Source organism: Dioscorea cayenensis, chromosome 16 (assembly GCF_009730915.1).
Source record: "Dioscorea cayenensis subsp. rotundata cultivar TDr96_F1 chromosome 16, TDr96_F1_v2_PseudoChromosome.rev07_lg8_w22 25.fasta, whole genome shotgun sequence".
Taxonomy (NCBI): Eukaryota; Viridiplantae; Streptophyta; class Magnoliopsida; order Dioscoreales; family Dioscoreaceae; genus Dioscorea; species Dioscorea cayenensis.
The window spans coordinates 1,690,127-1,708,499 of NC_052486.1; the positions used below are offsets into that span (position 1 = coordinate 1,690,127).

The window sequence follows — 18,373 nt, forward strand, 5'->3', positions numbered from 1 at the left end:
GTGAGTCTAGCTGAAATTCTCCTTATTTATTGGGCTGATTTGATTTCTGCTTTTGTTCATTTTGTCTGAATCAATTGATGTGTAGGAGTTTTCTGGAGGAATTAACATACTTGTCAGAAAATAGAGTGGAGCATTCTACATGAGTAGTTGTGTATATGTAAACTAATCAAGTCTTTGATGAAGCTTTGGGTGGGAGTTCTGTGTTTTAAGTGTTGTGACTACAGAACCTATATACTATATTATATCTGATAATTCTGATTTGCTACACGTTGAGATATGTATGGCTTTTGATGGCCCAACTGGATAGGACGACGCTAGCTTGAATTACAATTAAAGCACAGAAGAAATGATGTATGGCATGTATGACATGGTATATGTAGATGTGTGTGTATACATATATGACTCATCACATATTTCATCTTTCATAAATTCAATCTGCTTAGAATTATTCATTTACCTATTTTATGATTAAGGATTAAGCTCATGCTTGTTGGGTATTTTGGTTTGACACGGCTTCACACCCAAAAAGAAGCGAGCTACATCTGAGCTAAGTTTAAATATGGAAGTCTTATTTCGTTTCTGGATGGTGAAGTAAGACCAAAGCTCATGAGCTTATTATCCTATTTTGGTACAAGTTGATAGGATTCCCTTTTTGTTATGTATCTTCATAATTGTGTGATATGTATGCTTTTTGCCTGCATTGGTTTTCATAGCAAGATGGTGTAGAAACATATTTTTATGGCAAAACTGCAGGATAGTTTGAGAATTCATAGATATTTAAGGGGCAAGACAGAGGCATGGTATTCAACTTGAGACATGGACTGCTACTTCCTTATTTTCTTAATTTTTTAAGGTAAGTTGAGCCAAAACTAGATCTCTTTGTACATGCATGCCACAGCTTAATTTTTGAGATTGATATGTATCAACTATTGATAAAAGTAAAATTTTTATTTGGTATTGAACAGAGTATTAGAGAACATGTATATGGATCCCTCAGCTGCAGTAGTGCAATCTGATGAGTATAACTATAATTCCTTTTAGAACAAATGAACAAATGTTCAAGAAGATGATTCTGAGATAAAGCATGAAAATTTCCAATTTTTATTCCACAGATGAGGCGTGTTGTGCCTATATTTATTAATAAAAAGAAAAGCATGTTTAAAATATAGACAGTAAAAGTAATCAATTTTGAAAATATTGACTTGGATCACTAAATTTAGTCTGCTGTGCATTTATTAATTAATGGTGGTTGAGAGTTGTTTGCTGCATTCATTTTCAGACAAAATTAGAAAGTTATTTTAATAACATCACTTCATCAAACACCTCACAGAAAGCATATATCTATGATGTATCTCTTTCTTAAAAATATTAAAAATATCAATTTATCCCTGCTCTGGGACAAGGATAAATTGATTGAATCTTTTTCTTTTTCAACAAATGTGACAAATATATATACAGTCGGGGTGTGGCACAACAACAAGAATTGAGTCATCTACTCATGTGCTCTTACCAAAAGAGATTCAGCTGTAAACACATTTCTAACTTAAGCAATGAAAATCCCATAATTTAAGCTTTTTTTACCGTGGAGCGAGCACAGTTGGACCAAAAGCCCTCAATGAATTGAATTTTAATTTTGTCCAGTGAACAATTGAGTTTGCATCTGGGATATATATATACAAGTCATTGGTTTTTGCAGTCCCATCTCTTTTAAATAATCTGACTAGTACGCTCCCACTGCAATATAAATATGGTAAATTAATGTTCAATGAGATCCACGTTAAATGATTTGTTAATTACTTTCAAGGTATACAAGAGCTGTCATCATGTTCAGTTGTTGACAATTTTTATTAATTATAATTTCAGTTGGCAGTACTCTTATTTTAAGCATTGGATGTTGAATGATATATATATATATTTATTACTTGAACTGTCACACACTTAATTTTATATTGCAAGTGGTAATATTTTTAATTAATTGATTTCATTACATGATTAAAGGCTGGGTAACTCGTTCATTGCCATAGTTGCAACTGATCATCGGAGACCTGCTCTTTTGGCAAGAAGAAGAAGAAGAAGAAGAAGAAGAAGAAGATCATGGCGATGATTGTGGATGCATTTGCTGGAAAGCTGGTGGGGAGGCTGGGTAATGTCATTGAAGAGAAGGCCATCATGGTGTTAGGGGTCAAGGATGAACTCCAAAGGCTCCGGAGAAGGATGGAAACACTCGCACGTGTGCTCAAGGATGCTGAGAGGAGGAGGATCCAAGATGAGGCTGTCAAAGGTTGGGTGGAGGAGCTGAAAGATGTTATGTATGACGCCGAAGACATCATTGATCTTTGCATGATACAGGGTATGGGCCTCTTGCAAGATGATGATCATCATACTAATCAGCTGGCTGAGTCAAGTGCTGCTGCCTTAACACGGGTACCATGCTGTAACTTCCCTCTGTTCTCTTGTGTGCGCAGTGTGCCATTTCGCTATGAGATTGCTGATAAAATTAAAAGTCTGAATGATAGATTAAGTGAGATATCTGATGATAAGGATAAGTTTAATTTCATAATTTCTTCTAAATCAATTAGTGATGATGCATATGTCATGAATGAAGCTTCCTATCACCAGAGTTCCTTCTTACCAGAATCTGATATTGTGGGTCGGGATATTATAGATGCTACTAACAGTCTTGTTGAATTATTAGTCTCTCAGCATCAACAGACATGCCGCCTTTTTGCGATTGTTGGCATGGGGGGTATCGGCAAAACTACTCTAGCACAATTGATATATAATGATTCCAAGATAAATGATGATTTTGTGTTGCATTCATGGATTTGTGTTTCAAAATTTTACACATCAATGACTGACTTGTTGAAGGAACTCATAAGAAATGTTGGAGGTACTTGTGGAGAGGCAACAACAACCGCAGAGTTACAAAAAATACTATGTGATGTTTTAGATGGGAAGAGCTTATTTCTAGTTTTAGATGATGTTTGGGATGCAGATGTATGGATTGATTTAATAAAAAATCCAGTTGAAAGAACAACGACAAAATGCAGAGTTATGGTTACGACAAGAGAATGGAACACTGCTAGAAAAATGGGGGCAATTGATATCCACAATGTCAACAAACTACCTTTGAATTTTGCTTGGGAATTGCTATGCAAGAAAGTTTTCACAAATAATGATGAGAGTGAGATTCAGAGAATGAAGGATATAGGGATGCAGATTGTTGAGAAATGCGATGGTCTTCCCGATGCAATAAAAGTCATTGCGGGTGTTCTTATAACAAAAGACCAAAAACTAAAAGAGAATGGCAGAATGTTCTTAACAGTAATGCTTGGACTATTACAGGTCTTCCAAAAGAGCTTCAAGGAGCACTATACTTGAGCTATGAAGCCTTAACTTCAACACTAAAACATTGTTTCCTTTATTGCTCTCTTAACCCTCCTGATAGGGCATTGTTTTATGAAGATCTTGTCTGTGAGTGGATTGCAGAAGGTTTCATAGAACCAGATGGAGATGCATCAATGGAGGATGTTGCGAAAGGTTATTACATGGATCTGATTAGAAGGAGTTTTTTACAACCTGATCCTAAATATGTTGATATGCATAAATGTACAATGCATGATTTATTGCGTGCCCTTGCTATATTTTTAACAGGTGGTGAAAGTCTTTCGGGAGATCCTCAAGCATCACAAAGCAACGGTTCAATGATGAAATTACGTCGTTTGACAATTTCAAGTAACAGGGAGAGTGTGAGCATTCCACATCTTGAATGTCTTAGAAATCTACGGTTATGGACCCCTTCAAGTTTGGGCACGCAAATGATAATTGGAAGCTTTTAAGCAATTGCGCATTTTGTTTCTCAATGGAGATGGAATTGAGAATATCCCCAACAATATTGGGGATTTAGTACACTTAAGGCTTCTTGATCTAGAGCATACAAAAATATGCAAACTACCTGATTCTTTGGGAAATCTCATCAACTTGAAGTTTTTGTTACTTGGTGATTGTGAGGCGTTGCATATCCTTCCGAGAAGCATAACTAGGTTATGCAATTTAAGGAGACTCAATCTTGAAGACACTCCTGTGAAGTATGTGCCAAAGGGAATAGGTAAGTTAGAACATCTTAATCATCTGACAGGATTTACTATTGAAGGTGCTGATGGTAATAATGGAGAGGGATGCAACATGGAAGATCTACAAATGCTTAAAAATCTTAGCCATCTTCAAATAGACAAGTTAGAGAAAGCAAGTAAAAGTAATGCAGCGCTTTTAAATAAGCCTCGCCTCAAAACTGTTGTGCTTCGTTGCACGGCCAAAGGTGGTGGATGCCATCAACAAGAGATGGACAGGATCATACAAGTCTTTGATGAGCTATGCCCTCCACCATGCCTTGATCACCTACAAATTCATTACTTTTTTGGTGAGAAATATCCACAGTGGATGTCATCCAATTCCATCAGTACAGCTCTTCCAGAACTGACTTATTTGCTTCTTATTAATTGCTCTTACTGCCCTCAGCTTCCCCAACTTGGCCGACTGCCCCAACTCAAGTATCTAAAGATCTGGGGGGCAACTTCAGTTATATCAATCGGCTGTGAATTTCTCGGCAATGGAAAACTTGCAGCCAGTGCCTTCCCTAAGCTTGAATACTTAATACTCTCCGACATGACTAATTGGGAGCAATGGTCACTGGTCAGTGGAGAGGAAGACAACGAGATTGACTCTAGCAAGCAAATACACTTCCCCCGTCTCCACAAAATTGTCATTTCTCGCTGCCCAAAGCTGAAAGCTCTTCCAAAAGGCTTGAATCATGTGCAAGAATTGGAGATTATAGGAGCTCACAGTCTTTCAAGGGTCTCTGATCTACCTGCCTTGAGAGAATTGCAAGTCAAAAATTGCCCAATGTTGGACTGTGTTGAAAAGCTTGAGTCTTTGCAGAGCTTGAAGAAAAGTGATAAAGGGGATGATAGTTTGCCTAACTGGCTCATCTCTTTCCTCCAACAACGCGAAAAGCATCAAGACAATCGATTCCATTTGCATTTGAAGTGCAGTGCCCAAGCATTGAAGGGATGTTTGAAAGGGCGTCCCCATTGGTGTTTCCTCCAGCACATTCCACGTTTGGAAGCCTATGCAGAGAATGAAAGCATGTATTTAAAGTACACCAAGGAACCATTTTCCTACCAAACCAACCTTGATGAAGACACCACACAACTGGTATGTATCTGACTTTTGAAACCTCTCCTGTATATTTTGTTAACTTGAATGTGCCTTCATTGTTAACGAGAATTATGATGCTTACCTCTTATTTTGGCCTATGCAGATGAGGACTAGGGTGAAAGTTTGAAGTTTCATGAGATGTAGGCGTCATGATTGGTAAGGTTTGCTGCATCTCTAATCTTGCATGTTTCTTATTTTTTCCAATCCGGTTTGATTTATTTATTTCTCTATCTATTTGATGATTTCTAATTAATTAAACTCATCACCATAGTAATTTTCACAGGAGTAGTGGGTAAACTTATTCAACAGCGTCAAAAGGCTCATGATGATGAAGAGAACAACAATCTCTTTGACTGGCTCATCTCTTTTCTCCAACAGCATGAAAAGCCCCATGACAATTGCTTGCTCTTGCATTTGGAATGCAATGCTCAAACACTAGAGACTGGAGGGATGTTTGAAAGGGGCTCGCTCACATTCATTGTTCCTCAAGCAAGTACCCCTCCTTTTAGCCTAAACAGAGGACAAAAGCATGAATTAATTTGAAGTGCATCAAAGAACAATATTCCTAAGAAACCAATCTTTTTTCTTGAAGACATGGCTGGTATGCGTAAATTTCTAATGATATCCTCATATTTTGTGATAATTAAATCCTATCTGTTTGCCAGAGGCATAATAATTTTAAGTCCAATTAATGGTTTATGACAATGGAGGTTAGGAGGATGAAATCTTTTATTTGAATTTGACTTCCAAGACTGAGATGTGAACATCATTACTGGTATGTATTCAATTTGTCTTTAACTATTTTTTATCTATGTTGTTAACAGAAAGTAAGCTTATCACAAAGCTAGTTTGCTGGTTTTCATTGATTTCCACAGGCAAATTAATGTGGCTTGATCATGACTCAAGTGTATAACAATTTGATGGTTCAAATTACTTGGTTATTCAACTTGAGATTAAATAAGCTTGAAGCAGTTTAATGAGATGTGGACAAGCACAATGACTGGTATGGTATCTGTTTTCTTCCCCTGATAAATGACTGGTATGTATATATACCTCATTGCATCTCTAATTTTATTATTATAAGTTAAGCTCAACACTATAAGCTTGCTATATCTTTAGAATTATGATATGTGTTTGTTGTATTTGTTTTCAGAGGAGGAATGGTTGATAAGCACATATTTCATGGCAAATATGTGATTTTATTATGACTCAACTGCATGATAGTCTGGGAGTACAAATTTACTTTGTTTCGACTTTTCAACTTGAGATGATGGTTATTGAGGAATCCACATCCATGGGAGCAAGGCATGTCTTTCCTTTTTTTTTTTTAAATTTTCTCTTAGAGATGTGCTGAAACTCTCCTTATTTCTGCAGTTGAATTAATTTCTTTCTTTGCTTATTTTTCTAAACAGTTAATTCGTAGGAGTATTTTCCTAAAGGAATTAATATGCATGTCAGAAAATTGCGAAGAGCATGGTACATGAAGAGCTATGTCTCTGTCTACGTGTACTAATCAAGTCTTTGATGAAGCTTTGGGTGGGAGTCCTGTGCTCTTTTCTACAGTAAAGTCAGGGCTATCTCTCTGTGCTCTTTTCTGTGTTTTTTCCGGAGGTAATGTGACTACACTGATCTTATCCTATACATATATATATATATATATCTGATAATTCTGAGTTTAATGATAGGTTTGTTTTTAGGTGGCACTGAAACATAGCAGTTCAAAACCTTGAATTACAATTAGAGCACCAAGGAAATGAAATGTGGACATGAATGACTTGATATATACAAATCATTGCATCTTTGATCTTTCAGTATTCAGTCTATTTGAATTATTATTTAATGTATTGTCTGATTTGGAATTAAGCTCATCACTTGTTATAGTTGTATTGTATCTTCAGAATTGTGATACTGTACAATTGTTTTTCACATGAAGGGAAGGTGAATAAACCTATTTGTATGCCAAATATGTGACATTTGATATCAAGAAATGGTTTTTCTCCTTCTTGATTTCTATAATTTACACAGTAAGATGAGCTTGAAACTTGATATCCTCCCTGTACTTGTTAGGATATAATTAATTCAATTCACATCATGAGTTTCGGTGATTGGTAGAATAGCAGGACACTTGTTTAATAATCGGCTTCCTTCTTTACTTAGTTTTCTGAACAATAATGTATGACAGTTTCTTAAGGGTTAATAACATAGATGTGTCTTTCTTCTCTATATATATATACTACTGCTCTGAGTAGCTTTGTTTTTTCTCTTTGAAACCAATGTGTAACAAAACCTATACATATCCTCTTTTATTCATGTGTTTGGATCGAAATATGGTCTGTTAATAATGAAATGAATATTTTATATTGAACAACATGGCCAACTAGGAGGTATGATATATGTGCAACTACGTAAGCGATGGCGCATTTCCTTTGCTGCAATTTAAGCCGATCGATGGAAATGAATCCTATGCTAAGGCACATGATCAAGACCAAGACGAAGCTCATCGACAAAGAAGCAGACACATATTGAGGATGACCGAGATAATGAGATGTTAGAACAACATTAAAACTTGCAAGCATATTGAGTTTGAATTCAACTGGAGTCTTGCTGGCATGGATTATATGACAAATAGCATTAGAGGGAAGAGGATTGAGCTGCAGTTCTGTTGTATGATTTGTACGCGTTTCCTGTATTGGTTTTCACAGGAGGAAAAATATATATGTAGGTAAACATATACTGAAGTATATGATAATTTGAGAGCTCAAAATAGTTTGTTTAAACTTGAGATGATGTGAAAGAGTATGGAGGCATGGTATACTTTGGTTTCTCTCCTCCATGCTTTCTTTAATTTACCATGTGAGTTGAGCTTGAAACTGGATAATCTCCTTGTACTTGTTATAGCTTAATTAATTTGCATCTTGAGTTTTGGAGATTGATAGAGTAGTATGCCAATTCTTTAATAATTGATTACCTTTTCTACCTTTTTTTTTTCCTGAACAAAAGTGTGTTACAGTTTTCTCTACATACAATGCTACTATTTTAAGGAGAACACACATATATATATATATAGTATATCCTTTTTATTCATGTGTGTGCTGATTGAACTGTCCCCTGCTATTAATGAAAATGTCTATTTGATATTAAACAACAGGGTCAATTGGTGAATTCGTATGTGCGGCTATGCAAACGATGACAAAATTTCTTGACCACAATTCAATGCACTAGCTAGCTAGCTATAGTTGTTTTCTATGCATCTTTAGAATGAATTGTGATATGCATGTGTTTGTTGTATCTTTAGAGAGACTGAGTGTACAATAATTTGAATTTTAGGAGAGAACAACGACTAGTTCCCACACTGCTCTCTTTTCCCTGGATCTCTTACTAGCTTTCTCTCTCTTGGCTTCTCTCCCCCCTTGCTATGGCAAGCGGGGGATACCCCCCTCCGCTCCTTCCTAATCCTTCTCCTGGTTCCAGTACCTGGGCACAGATCGCTTCTTCCACCTTCCATAATTCTCCAAATTCACCTCTACACAACCCTCAAATTCTGTCCAAAATCAAGGAGTCTTCTACTGAGTTTGTCAGAATCGATGGAGATACCATCTCTCGTGCTCGCCTTAGGTTTCAGCATTCCTTATATGGGAAATTTTTTGGCAAACCTCCTCCATTTGACCAAGTGAAGATAAGTCTGATGGCCAAATGGGCAAAAATTGGAGAAATCTTCATCTCTGATCTTCCCAACGGGTTTCTTCTCATTCGGTGCTCCTCTGATGAGACTGTGAAGAGTTTGCTTCTTGATGGACCGTGGACAATCAATGGAATGATTCTTCAATTGTCCCCCTGGGAACCTTTCTTCGAGCCTTGTTTTGCAAAGCTTAGTACTGCTACAATATGGGTCCAATTGCACAATCTTCCCGTTGAGTTTTGGTTTGATGATACTCTTGAATCCATCACAGCTCATTTAGGCCATCTCCTGAAGGTTGACGTGCTTACTACCTCTCACCCGGTCGAAATTTGCTCGAGTATGCATCGAGATCGATCTTTCTAAACCGCTCAGCCGAGGCTTCTGGATTGGGGATAATCAACAGAAGGTTTTTGTGGTGGTTATGTATGAGAGGCTTCCTACCTTTTGTTATAATTGTGGTATGATCGGTCACGGGACGAACTCCTGTTCTCAGGCTGCGACTGCCGGGAACGGTCGGGCACCTCCACCACTCTGTGAGAATCAGAGGCAGGCGGTATGCTCGACCTCTTCCCCGCACGTTGTTGGTGGCCTGGAGAAGGAGACTGGTCCCCCCTGTCTCGATCTCCCACTGATCAATAATTCTTTGAAGGACCCTAACTGTTCTGAAGATTCAAATTTCGGACCGTGGATGATCGTCTCCCGCCGGCGTGGCCGTGCTCGGGGACGCTGAGCTAGCTCTCGTGCTGCTCACGTGACGCCTGTCGTGGCAGCCGTTCCGGGAGATGGGTCCAACGGTTCTCATCCTGCTCCTGTTCGTAGTACGAGGGGTGGAGCTCGAGGAAGTGGAAGGGGGGGCCTTCGTGCCTCTCGCCCTGACCGTTCCAATCCCACTTGTTGCTTGTCCCGATGTTCCCCCCTCTCTTCAAAGCAATCAAATTTCCAATGCACCGCCTAAGGAATATATTATTAATTCTTCAACTTTAATAGATGTTGAAAACTTAAACCCTCAGCCATCTGACCCTCTATCAAATCCCAAGAGAAATCTTATCCTCCCTCCCTCGAGCTTACCGCCTCCTGTCGTCCGCTCTTCTATCTTCTCTTCTCCCACATCCATCACTCCAAACCCTAATTGCTCCCATGCTATGGCTGTAGATAAGGTTTCTGCGGCTTTGGATGGGGATCCTGTGGTGGATGATTCGGGAGAGGAGGATGGTTACTCTGAGGAAGATGGGTCTGCCATGTCAGATGATGACGAGACCGATGATCAAATGACTCTAGACCAGTATCAAAAGGAAGTCCGACGAGAAAATCTAATCAGGAAGGGGACTCTTTCTACCTCTCCGACTATGAAGAAGGGAAAACTTGAGGCTGGGGAACCCAGTTCTTAACTTCCGCTCCTTTCTCTAATCCTTTTTCTTGCTTATTTTCTCCTTAATCGATTTTTTGATGATGCGATCTTTTAATATCTTAAGCTGGAATTGTAGGGGGATAACTACTGGTAATACGCTGATCCGTATTAAGAGATTAATCAAGAAGTACAACCTTTCCATTGCTTGTTTCGTTGAAACTAGGGCAGATTCTGATCGCTTGGATCGGTTTTGCTCTAAACTTTCAAGAACTTGGGAATGGGCCTCTATTCTTGCTGAAGGATTCTCTGGTGGTATTATCGTTATTTGGAAGAAATGTTTAGGTCAAGTCACTCCACTAGCCGTTTCTCGCAGAGCCTTGCACCTCATCATCTCTCCCACCCCTAACTCTAATCATATCATCTCTATTATCTATAACTCTCATCTTATTCGCAACCAGAGACTTCTTTGGCAGGAACTTGACAAAATTGCTGATTTAAATTTCCCTTGGTTGCTGGTAGGGGATTTCAATTGTATTCTATCTCGGGAGGATCATAAGGGTGGTTTGTATGCTTATTATTATCGTAAAGCTCTTTTATTTTCTAATTTTATTGAAATTAATAATCTGTTTGATTTGCAAGGTTCTGGATCCAGGTTTACTTGGTGCAATAACCAATTTGGTCCGGCTCGTCGCTGGGCTAGATTAGATTGGTGTTTGATCAACAATGTTTGGCAGGATAAGTATCGTTCCTATTCCCTCAAACTTTTACCTAGAATCTATTCAGATCATGCCCCTCTTCTTCTTTCAATTCAAGTTAATGCTACGCATTTTAAATTTCCTTTTCGGTTTCAAAATCATTGGATTAACTATATTGGTTGTATTAATGCTGTCAGGGATGCTTGGAACTTTGCCCCGCGCGGCAATCCTATGCATGCCCTAACGCATCTCTTTGCTCGAGCTCGGTCTAAAATTAACTTGTGGAAGAGCACTGGATTCACATCTATTGATTCTACTATTCACAGTATTGAAGCTGAAATTCTCTCTCTGGAACTTGCTGAATATTATGATACTGATGTCGCCTATAAACTTTCGGACTTGTATGGTAAGTACTCTGATCTCCAATTCCAGAATGCTTACAGGTGGTCTCAGCGCACGCATCTCAATTGGCTACTTAATGGTGATCGGAATACTGCCTTTTTTCATAATATGGTTCAAGTTCGTAATCATCTTAATTCCATTAATTTTGTTTATGATTCCTTTGGTAATTGTTGGTCGGATCGTAATGACATTGAAGATGCCTTTATTCACTTTTACACTAATCTTTGGAGTGAGACTGTTGACAGGAATCCGTTCGAAATTGCTCTTGATCTCCCTCATGATCTTCCTCAAGTTTTTGATGCGGATGCCATTCTTCTTTCGAGGGATGTTTCTCGGGAAGAAATCTACTTTGCGCTATTTAATCTTCCTTTGGGCAAGAGTCCTGGTCCAGATGGTTTCAGTACTGAATTCTTCAGATTTTTCTGGGACAACATCGGGGATCAGGTTTGCACTGCTATTAAATTTTTCTTTGATTACTCTGTCATGCCAGCCTCTTGGGGTAAGACTTTTGTTGTTTTTATTCCTAAGAATGACAATCCAAGATTGGTTTCTAACTTCCGCCCAATATCTCTTTGTAATGTTTGTTTTAAAATTATTTCTAAAATTCTTGCCAACCGACTCTGTTCTGTTCTCCCAAAGCTTATTGGTCGAGAGCAGTCAGGGTTTGTGGCGGGTCGTGGCCCTTCTGACAATATTATTGCTTTGCATGAAGTGGCTCACTCTATTGAGCGAGATTTTAATGACCCCTCTAGGATGATAATTAAAATTGACATTGAAAAAGCTTATGATACTCTTAGGTGGAGTGCAATTCTTGCCACGCTTACCAAAATGAACTTCCCTAGTCAATGTATTACTTGGATTAAAACTTGCTTAACTTCTACCTCCTTCTCTTTCCTAATCAATGGGTGTCCCTCTAGATGGATCTCTTCATCTAGGGGTATTCGTCAGGGCGATCCCATTTCCTTGTATCTCTTTATTCTTGTTTCCCAAATTCTGACCACTACTCTTAACTCTGCTCTCCAGACTGGAACCATTCCGGGATTTAATAGCAATCTCAATTATAACTTCAATCATCTCATGTATGCTGACGATCTTGTACTCATCACTAGAGCCTCCAGATTGGCTGCCCGCAATATTAATCAATGTTTAAATTATTACGGTTACCTTACTGGTCAGCATCTCAATGTGAACAAATCAGCAATTTATTTTCCTTCTTGGTTTAATAAGAGAGTCCAGGCCAGCATATGTAACATTCTAAACATAAAATCTGCTTCCTTTCCTTGCAAATATCTTGGCATTCTGATCTCTCCCAAGAAACTTGCCATCGCTGTTTTCAGACATTTAATTGACAAAATCAGTCATTCTTGTACTCGCTGGAAACACTCTAATTTGTCCATGGCAGCCAAAGTCATTCTGATCAATTCCTCTCTTCTCTCCATACCTAATTACTACCTGTCAGTATATCCCATCCCTGATATTATTCTCAAGAATATTAGCAAGATTGTTAGGGATTTCCTTTGGCATAGGCGTGGCAATGGAAAGGGCATCCACAATGTTGGTTGGAGTTGTATTACTGAATGCAAACGTGAGGGGGGTCTTGGCATTCGGAATATTTCTATTGCAAAGCACTCTCTTTTTGCTAAGAATGTGTTTAAATATTTGAATCATGACAATGCATTGTGGGTTGACATTCTGATACATAAATATGGTCATTTGAATTTCTGGTGTGATACTTCTCCATCCAACAGCTCAACCTTTTTTAAAGGTCTTTGTAACACTGCTCAAATTCTGAAACCTAATTGCTGGATCAATTGTCTCAATCCTAGCTTTACTTCAGCTTATAATGACCACTAGTGCTTTGACATCCCTTTGGCTTACAAACCCACCTTTATCAATGTTAATTTGGATCTTGAATCCATGACCTTGAATGATTTTATTAGTGATAACTGTTGGGATTGTCATAGGCTGGGAGATCTTTTTGGTATTCATGCTTTTGATGTCATTAACTGGCTTGGCTCTATTTATCCTATTGGTTATAATCATTGGATCTAGACACCTAAGTCGAACATTTTCAACTTACCTCCAATGTTTATCATTTTCTCAATTGTAAAAGAATCTCTCCCATTTGGGCTGGTTGGGAAAAACTTTGGAATATTAGAACGGCACCTAGAGTAAAGCACTTTTTGTGGCTTGTTTTTCATGGAAGACTCTCTACTTGTGATTTCCTGCATGCTATTAATCTTGGCCCCAGGAATATGTGTAGACTCTGTGGTTTGGAGTTGGAAACGACTGAACATTTGTTCCTTACTTGTTGTAAGGCTCAGGCTATTTGGCATCATACTGCTTACTTGATGGGCTCGCAAACTCTTATGTTAAGTGAATTTGCCTCTGGTGCTTGGGTTATTTGTCAGGCTTTCTCTTCTTTTGCTAAAGCTGTTATCGCTTCTGTTGCCTGGCACATTTGGAAAGCCCGCTGTGACGCCATCTTTAGAGACTCTTCTATTAACGTCCGCTTAATTTCTTTCAGGGCGTTTCACTTTGCCAAAAACAATTTTACTTCTCATTCTCCTGTTTTTGGCAGGAAGCTGCTGTTGAATAACTTCACTGATTCGGACAGTCTGTTCTTGTTCTCTGCTGCCTATTGGAATGAGGACACCAAGGTAAGTTCTGCTGGTTTTTTCATTTCCAATTCTCAGTATAATCTATCTCTTGTAGGCTGCTGTCCTTTGGATGCATCTTCTAAGCTGGACGCTAGCATTCAGGCGATTATCTTCGCTCTCAGAATTGTCCTGAAGGATCATGTTTCTGTCCGCAATATCTTCATTTCATGCCCTGATCTCATGGATCTGTATTCAAGCTACAACTCTCGTCGGGATTGTCTTTTTCGTGGAAAGATTAACACGCTCATGCACTTAATATCAGCTTATAATCAACCTCGCATTCATGACATTCCCAAGATTTGGACTTCACCGGCTTATAAGTTAGCTTGTTTCGCATCTAATCTTCATAGCACTTCTCTATTTCATTCTGGCAAGGAACTCCCGAGATGGATTATGAGAAGTTTTTACTCTGCTGGCTTCTTCTTTTAACACTTGTTGGTTTTTGTTGTGTCTCTCTTTTAGTTTTTGCTTCTAGTATTGTTAGTTTTTGACTTCAGTTCTGTTCTTCTCCTCTCTTTCTTGTAATTTGTTGGCTTTTCCTTGTATCTCTTTTTCTTCAATATATTAGCTCTTTGAGCTCTTTTATTAAATAAGCTTGAAGCAGTTTAATGAGATGTGGACAAGTACAATGACTGGTATCATATCTTTTTTTCCCATGATAAATGACTGGTATGTATATATGCCTCATTGCATCTCTAATTTTATTATTATAAATTAAGTTCAACACTATAAGCTTGCTATATCTTTAGAATTATGATATGTGTTTGTTGTATTTGTTTTCAGATGAGGAATGGTTGATAAACACATATTTCATGGCAAATATGTGACTTTATTATGACTCAACTGCATGATAGTCTGGGAGTACAAATTTACTTGGTTTCAACTTTCAACTTTATGGCAAAGAGCATATGAGGGAAGAGGATTTTACTGCAGTTTTGATCTTTACCGTTAGATTATGCAAAAATAGGGGGAGTTAAATTGTTTTATGCCCATCAGTTTTAACCTGCAGGGTGCCTATTTCTACTTGTATCTTATCTCATGAGTATGTCTTTGTACTTCCATTTTTAGGGGATTGTCAAACAGTGCTATTAGACCCTGACCCTCCAATCCATTGGACTTAAACGTGTTTATTATCAAAACATTATTTTACTCAACCCAAAGGCTCCAAAGATTGTAAAATTAAGTCTGATCAACCTGATACCTAGTTTGTAAGCTATATTATTATCAAACCCACACCAAGGTAGCATAATTAATTAACTCTATCAAATTTATATATATTACATTAATTGTGTATATCATACACACACCCTGTGAACTTATTATTATCTAATAATAATGAAGAGATAATATACGAAACATTATTACTACTTTTTATATGTATATGTTTATATATTTAATATTTCATACAAAATTGTAAGAACTATATATTTATTCAGGGTATAATTTCTTCAACAATCACTTTATTTCTCCAAATTTACTTTTTTTAGTCCATCTACTTTAATTTGTAATTTTTTTTTTATCTTTTCACTATTTCAAATTCAACTATCTTAATCTGTAAACCACAAAAGAAAGAAAGAAAGGATTGACAAAACTCTTTTAAAATAGTGGAAGTATTAGAATGTTATAATTTTAAATAAAAAAATCTAAAAAAATATTTTTGAAAAAAATAGAGGGACCAATAAGTGGAAATTGCCAAAAACACTCTCTAAATTTGCAATATTTACAAATTGTCCCTCTAAATTTGATTATCCATAAAAAACCCCTCCTTTTGAATGCAATGAATTTGAAACCCCTAAAGCATTTAATGGAGTTAGTTTTGAATTTTTTGGACGAAATTATCCCTTGCATGGGAAGTTGTGGCAAGTGAGGCCTGGTTTGACCATAAAGCCCTTTGCTGCAATAATTTTTCCTCTTCAAGAGGAAGTAGTTTTTTTTCTTGGTTAATCCCCAGAGAACACCATTATTGACACTGCTTTCCTTTTTCTCTCTTCATCTCTTCAGCTTTTCCTTTTCAAAAGTTGTCGTTGCCTGGACATTTTCTATAGGATTGGACCATTGCCTCGAAGGAAAACTCCAGCTCAACTCTTCGGCATTTCATTAGTTTGCGTTCCAAGGTATTGAGGCGAGGTGGACGCCGTTGAAGATGTTGTATTGTTTACCTTTTGTTTTGATATTCTGTGGGTTTATTTCTGATTTGATTTGTAAAGTATTCTTTGCAAGATCTACCATTATGTCCGCACTCGTGGTAGTGAACTGAGTTTTTTAAATGGTTAGCGGCTACAAAACATTGTCCGACATTTAATGATAAAACTTTAAATTGATCTAACGAGTAAGGAATGCCTACTAAACCTTCAGGTGGCCTTGAGGTGGAACGGATACGCTCGTAGAATCCGAATATCTATTAAAACCATTTCTGTTTAAATAGAAACTGGATAAATTTAAACAGAGACATAACATTTTAAATAGTAACTTGATAAATTTAAACGGAAACATTTCTGTTTAAACAAAAAACTGTATAATTTTAAAAGAAAACATGGACATGATAAGGATGTGGGATCGAAAATACACACCCTGGTGTCTTGTCGGTAAAGAGACACTAGGCTATATATCGAATCACAAATATTATTTTATTTTGGTGGGCTCTTCCATTCCTAATAGAGGCAAGCCTCCATTATTGATTACCCTAGACTGAAGTCTTAGTAACCTCCGATTAAGGGCTCAAGTACAAGTAAGGTAAGAAAATTTGCGAATTATAAATTTTATTATTTAATATATATATATATATATATATTCATTATATCCTTTATATATAAACATATAATTTATATATACATATATATATATATATATATATATATGTCACTGTTGCTGCCTGTGTCTTGTCATTGCTTTGGAATGAATTCACCGCATTGGATTGATGCATCCATTTTACATAACTCCAATCTTAATTTGGGTCTAAATTTGGTAAGCTTCAAAGTTGCAATGCATGTGCAACATTAAATGTAGTCCATGAATATAATGAAAGAGTCAACCGGTTCATGCATCCTCAAATGAACATCATTTCTCAAAATATATATATATATATATATATATTAATCCATGCTTATCCCATGTGCATCATGGTGAAGCCCACTTTTAAATTCTTCTCTTTAGTTCACGTGCACATGCATGCACAATAACATGCCCCTCATTTTTATGCTTTTTTTTTATTTCATTTTATTTCCTTTCACATACATGCATACATAGGCAATGGTGGGTCTCATGTTCCTTGAATGCAAGCTACGTTTTTTGCAATGAATACATCATCCAAGTTTACCAACTCAGAACTAACTCATAAACCCTCTCTGGCTCATATTTGAATTATGTACTTGATTTAATAAGATTTTAGCTCATCATTATTCTTGAGAGCCATATCTTAGAATCATCTTTTTGCATGTCCTTCGATGTTATATATATATTACATTAAAATTGATCCTAAAACCATGCATTTTTGGTCAATGATGGGCCCCACATCCCTTGATTATTTTGAAACAACTCTAAAACCGTGCATGCCATGCATGGCTTCTTCAAATAAGAGACTTTTGAATTCTTCATGAGTATGCATGCTTCTCACTCACACATACATACATATATATTGATATATATATATATATATATATATCCATACTTGTCATCCCCATGTATATGGTGGGACCGGCCTTTTAGGTTCTTCATTTTTAATGAGTTATGCAGGTAAGTATATATATGTGCATGCATGCCATTGCATGCATCTCATCTACTCCTTCATATTTATCCATGTCCATGTGTATGGTGGGACCAGTTTTTTAAAGTGAATCATACACGTATGCATGCTAGCATTTCATGCTTCTCAAGTTCTCATCATTTATATATATATATCATGTGAATATGCATGCACTTGATCACTTTCATATGCATGCTTCTCATTCTATCTCTCTCATCTCACAACACACCTTGCCTGCTTCTACATCATATATATATATATATATATATATTTCATGCGAATATGCATACACTGGATCACTTTCACGTGAATATGCATGCACTGGATCACTTTAATATGTCATTTCACAAATTGCCTGGTTATGGCAGAACTAAACCAAACTCTTATTGTAACTCTTCGACTGTCACCCTTAACTCCCCGTTGTCAACATCAATATACACTGATTTTATTTTATTTTATTCTTATTATTTTTTATTTTTTATTTTTATATCCTGCTTTCTTTTTTTTCTTTCCTTGCCGACACCAAGAGAATTCAAAATCATCATTTTTTATTTTATTATTATTTTTTTTGGGATGATGTACTTTGCACCAATCTCACATCCTTGGTTCTTTGTTGAAATTCTCAGTTCT

At 37.0% G+C, this 18,373-nt stretch overlaps 2 protein-coding genes across 9 annotated transcripts; both read left to right on the forward strand.

Moving 5' to 3' along the window:
- Positions 1–2,054: 2,054 nt before the first annotated feature.
- Positions 2,055–6,516, forward strand: LOC120279374 (putative disease resistance protein RGA3). 8 transcript variants are annotated; one of them, XM_039286301.1, is made up of 5 exons: positions 2,055–5,214; positions 5,321–5,373; positions 5,501–5,992; positions 6,093–6,256; positions 6,371–6,516. In XM_039286301.1, exon 1 carries the CDS (start codon positions 2,095–2,097, stop codon positions 3,379–3,381), a length of 1,287 nt encoding a protein of 428 aa, XP_039142235.1. In that variant the 5' UTR covers positions 2,055–2,094; the 3' UTR covers positions 3,382–5,214; positions 5,321–5,373; positions 5,501–5,992; positions 6,093–6,256; positions 6,371–6,516. The 8 variants fall into 8 exon arrangements, with proteins under 8 accessions (XP_039142235.1, XP_039142239.1, XP_039142240.1 ...); XM_039286305.1 differs by having other exon boundaries at positions 6,093–6,220; XM_039286306.1 differs by having other exon boundaries at positions 5,501–5,818; positions 5,928–5,992; positions 6,093–6,516.
- A 2,116-nt stretch (positions 6,517–8,632) lies between these two features.
- Positions 8,633–9,626, forward strand: LOC120279143. Its single transcript, XM_039286009.1, has 2 exons — positions 8,633–9,138; positions 9,191–9,626. Exons 1-2 carry the CDS (start codon positions 8,633–8,635, stop codon positions 9,624–9,626), a joined length of 942 nt encoding a protein of 313 aa, XP_039141943.1.
- Positions 9,627–18,373: the final 8,747 nt, after the last annotated feature.